General features: G+C 63.2%; 1 protein-coding gene across 1 annotated transcript in view; it reads left to right on the top strand.

The window, feature by feature from the left end:
• The window catches only part of SLC22A12 (solute carrier family 22 member 12), a 7,168-nt gene extending 6,437 nt beyond the window's left edge, over positions 1-731 (top strand). The window contains exons 7-8 of the mRNA XM_008053669.1: positions 9-212; positions 668-731. Of these exons, the coding sequence (XP_008051860.1) occupies positions 9-212; positions 668-731 (268 nt within the window). The remainder of the gene's footprint in view (positions 1-8; positions 213-667) is intronic.
• Positions 732-4,505: the final 3,774 nt, after the last annotated feature.

Here is a 4,505-nt window from a genome sequence, read left to right as displayed (position 1 = left end):
GCCTGCAGGATGACAGCCGTGGGCCTAGGCCAGATGGCGGCCCGCACGGGAGCCATCCTGGGGCCTCTGGTCCGGCTGCTGGGCGTCCATGGCCCCTCGCTGCCCCTGCTGGTGTACGGGACCGTGCCCGTGCTCAGTGGCCTTGCCGCACTGCTGCTGCCTGAGACCCAGGGCCTGCCGCTGCCCGACACCATCCAAGACATGCAGAACCAGTGAGCGGACCCAGCCCGGGCCACCCCCTCCGTCCCTCTCTCCCAAGAGCCACAGCCTCGCTCCCGCACAGACGGGGAAGCAGAGGCCCAGAGACGGATAGGACCGGCCCAGAGTCACACAGTACGGCGCTGGGAGGGGGGCGGAGACCCACAGCTGGGTCTCCCGCCAACGGTGTAGGCTTTGTTCTCTATCCTTCAGACAACCATTCGAGGCACAAACAGCCTGGTTCCCCACTCGAGAAGGGCCAGGGGAGGGGTGTGTGCAGCCCTTTGCGAGGGGGAGGTTGGCCATGGTCAGGGCCCTCCCAGGCCCCAGACCCCACACGAAAGCCCTCAGCAGGCTGACAGGGCTGTCACCACCCACCCCACCTCATCATCCTGAATCCCAGACCCCTAAGAGCCAGTGACAAAGGGTCTCTGCACCCCAAGACACACCCCATGTGTTTCCTGAACAGGATGGTAAAGAAGGTGGCACATGGCACGCCAGGGCGCCCTGTCCTGAAAGCCACGCGGTTTTAGTCTCCTGGGAAGACCACGCAGGACAGTCAAGAGGAGTCATCTTCTGTACCCCAGGGAAGGCAGAACAAAGATCAGCCTTTACGGAGGCAAGGGGGCTGCCCTCCGAGCTCCTCTCGCCCACCCAGGGCTGCCCCTCCCTGTCCAAGGAGCCACCTTTAACACGGAGGGGCAAAGGACGGCTTGATTGGCAGGAGGCCCTCCCTTGAGGCTGCGGAGGGGAGGGAGGACCAGGCCTGGGGAAGGGGCCGGCCCTGTCGACCCCCTGCTTGCCTCCTCCCCATCTGTCCACCGGACCACCCGGCCTCACACCTGCACAGGGGTCTCAGTTCCCCGGCTTCACCCGGGAGCCCTCGGTGGGCCCGCCCCGGCCCTTCCCCACCACCCCCCTGGCATGCCCCTGTACACCCCAGCCCATACCCGCCATGTCTTCTGCCTGCGATCCCCCCGCCCCGTCCCTGCCAAACTCCACCAGCCTCCCAGGCCCAGGGCAGGGGGGTTCCTTCCAGGCGCCCAGGGCCAACCCTGGCGACAGTGACACTCTCACCCACGGTCACGGCCACATGCCTGCCTCCTCCCGCCCGCCAGGCCATGTGCCATCTCCCACACTGAGCCAGGCTGGAGGGGCATTGGTGCTAGTCAATATCTGTCTGGGGAAAAGGGGGCACAGCTCATCAACAAGGGTACCTGCACAATGAATGCTTGTATACCCACCCCTTAACTGTACCCCACAACTTTAAAATAAAAAACATATATTAAAAAAAAAGAACCAGCAAACAAATGGATGCCCTTCGCCAATGAGTCCCCAAGGTCTGCCCGGGTTGGGGGAAAGAGGAGAGAGATAGGAGGTTGCCGGGTGGGCTTTCCTGCCCCCAGTGCCAGGCCGGAGGCTCTGCTGTCTCCAACCCCCGTTCCACCTTTTCCTGAACCCTGCAAAGTAGGTGCTGCCCACTTCACAGATGAAGAAACGGAGGCTTGGAGAAACCGCCTGCCCGTGACCTACAGCTAGAAGCAGGCAGAATCAGGATTCAACCCCCGGTCGGTAGGTCTCCAGGGCTCACCTCTGGCCACGGCGGCTCCCACCCTGCCCTCAGAAGTTCTGCCAAGCCTCACCCACCAGAGCCACCAGTACCACCCCTGGAGGACACCAACGGGCCTCCTCCTCCCTCTGAGAATCAGCCAGGACCCTGCAGGGCCCACAGACCTACTCAGAGGTGTGGGTGCAAGTGGGAGCCATTGGCTGCCCAGCCGGGTCCCCGCCAGCCAGCCCCATTCACCATGCCACCCTGGGGGCATGCTCAGGTAGTCTCTGGGTCCACCCATGCCTGTGTCACTGCTTCCGGGCACCTCAGCCAAGGGCTGGGCACCTCAGCCAAGGGCTGTGCCCCCCCGACACGCACACACACGACACACATCAGCGATCTGTATATGCCTGCACACGGGATGGGAAGACAGAAAGCAGCTCCTTGCCCCCACAAGGCCTGGTCTTGTCAGCTGCGGCCTCTGGGGTCTGTGTCTCTCCGTCGTCTGCCTATGGCCACCCTCAGTGAAGACCCCCGAGGCAAAGGGGCAGGGCAATGATGCCCAAAGAGAAGGTGGTCCCTGCCTGCCCAGGACTCTGCATCTTGTCCCTCTGCTGCCCAGCTGAGACCCAGTAGCCCTTCTTACCCTGCCCACCATCCTCGGGGCCCCAGGGCTCCAGAAGCTTCCAGAAGGCAGAAGCTAGGGCTGGTGGGAGATGGCTCCTCCTTTCCCCTGGGGTGTGCCTCCAGCTCCCCATGTGGGTCAAGACTGCCCCTCTGCCCACATCCTGAGTGGCCCTGCTCCGGTCCTCCCAGGTGGGCCACGACCCTCCAGGACCCAGGGCCTATCTGTTTCCGGGGCTCCCCTGGGGTCACCGCCAGGCCAGCCAGACCCCAAGGAGCCCTGCTAAGGTGCTAATTCAACAGCAGATGCATACGACGATGAAACGGAGACTCGGGTGACCGTCTCTTACAGATGGGCAAACCGAGTCAATGGCCGAGTGCTGCCATCTTTCCTCTTACAAACAAGCCTGACTGGCAGGAACAGAGAGAAAGGCCAAGTCCCACAGCCATATGGCAAGCAGTAGGACCAGGTCCATCCTTCCAGCTCCTGGACTGTCCGTCTTCCCGTGTCCCTACTCTGAGAGACTGCCCCCAACCCTGCTCGGGGCCATGCTAGAGAGTTCTGGAATGAGGACATGCCTTCCTTTCTTGACGCCAAGGAGCTCCTACCTTTGTTTCCTTTGACTAGTGGAAAAGGAAGGAGGGGACCCTGCGATCCTCCTATGTCCCTTGGGCAGAGAGTAGCAGAGGACACCAGCGGTCCCCATCACCAGCACAGGGACCGGACATCCTGCCGAGACGGCCCCAAGCCGGAGCCTCGCCCAGACGTCCACAGGTGCTTACGGCTGACCTCAGGCTCCAAGGTGGTGGGCGGCTGGGGGAGCAGCAGGGCCGCACCTCACCCCCGAGGGCTGTCAGGTCAAGTCCATGAATACCTCCAGCTGCGGAGAGTTGGGGGGGGCCGGCTTGCTCACCCAGGGCAGGAGTCTGGGGAAGTCCCGAGGGCCCCGCGGTGGAGCGGTCTCCCGCTAAGGGACGCTCCCAGCTGAAGGCAGGGGCTCTTGCGGGAACGGAGGTGTCCAGGCCTGAAGATGGACCGGGCTTTGCACAGGGAGAAGCCGTGAGGAGGCGCTGGCCGGCACGAGGCAGGATCAGCAGCGGAGGGGGAGTCCGGCCAAGGGCATGGGAAAGCAGGAGGGAGGCCAGATCGATGCGCCGGAGGGGAGAAGCCAGTCGACAGAGGGAGGAGCCGAGTGCCGGAAGCGTGGCTGAGTCACACCTCATCTGTCAAGCGGCGTGACAGCCCCCCCACGCTGCCCTCTCGGGGGTGCTGCGCACGTGGGCCTCTGTTCCTTGCAGCTGAGAGGCTCAACAAGCACAGACCCACCCACCACCTGGCGCATCGGGGACCACGCACGTGTTAGGATCTCCGCGAAGGAGTGAGTGCTGACAAGGCGGCCGGCCCCACCTCCACCTTCAGCCCAGCAGCTGCCCACGGTCAGCCGGAGTGGACTGAGGGGTGGGGAGGGTCCCAGGGTCCAACACCCTGGAAGTGCAGAGACCCTAGAGTCAGGCAGAACTGGAGGCCGCCTGGTCTCAGCTACCGATTCCTCTTGAGACCCAGGGCCAGGCCCCGAGGCCCTGAAAGCCCAGGACTCACGCCTTCTTCCTAGGGCCCCTGCTAGGACTGGGCAGTATCTGTCCCACACCCAGGTCAGCGCCCAGTATGCACTGCCCTGGAGGGGTGGGCCCTCTTTAGCCACCAGGGGGCAACTTGATGCCTCTGGGGATAGCTACCTTCCTGAGAAGGTGGGGTCCGCCAACTGGGCCAGAGCCCAGCCAGGTCCCTGTCCTCATCCCAGCAGGGACACGCAGGGGGGAGACAAAGACAAGCCACCCCGGGAGCCCAAAGCCAGGCTCACTCCAATAGCTCGAGGGCGACTTACCAGCTCTCACGGGCCCCAGTTGGGCCCCAGACTCCAGACCAAAGTCAGGACCTAACAGCACCTGCCCCGAAAAAACTGCACAGGACCGTTGGAATTTGGAAAGTTTTTGTTTTCTTTTCCCACACATTTCCGGGGTTGGGGTGTTTTTCCAAGACTCAGACACGTTTGTTAACAAAGAGAGAAAAAAAACTGGGGGAGCAGGGAGCCCGTGGGCAGAGAAGTGACCCCAGCGGCCCGCGGACAAC

This window comes from Carlito syrichta, unplaced genomic scaffold, assembly GCF_000164805.1.
Source record: "Carlito syrichta isolate Samal-C Ts95f unplaced genomic scaffold, Tarsius_syrichta-2.0.1 Scaffold288360, whole genome shotgun sequence".
NCBI lineage: Eukaryota > Metazoa > Chordata > Mammalia > Primates > Tarsiidae > Carlito > Carlito syrichta.
This window is presented reverse-complemented; position numbering and strand designations above follow the sequence as displayed.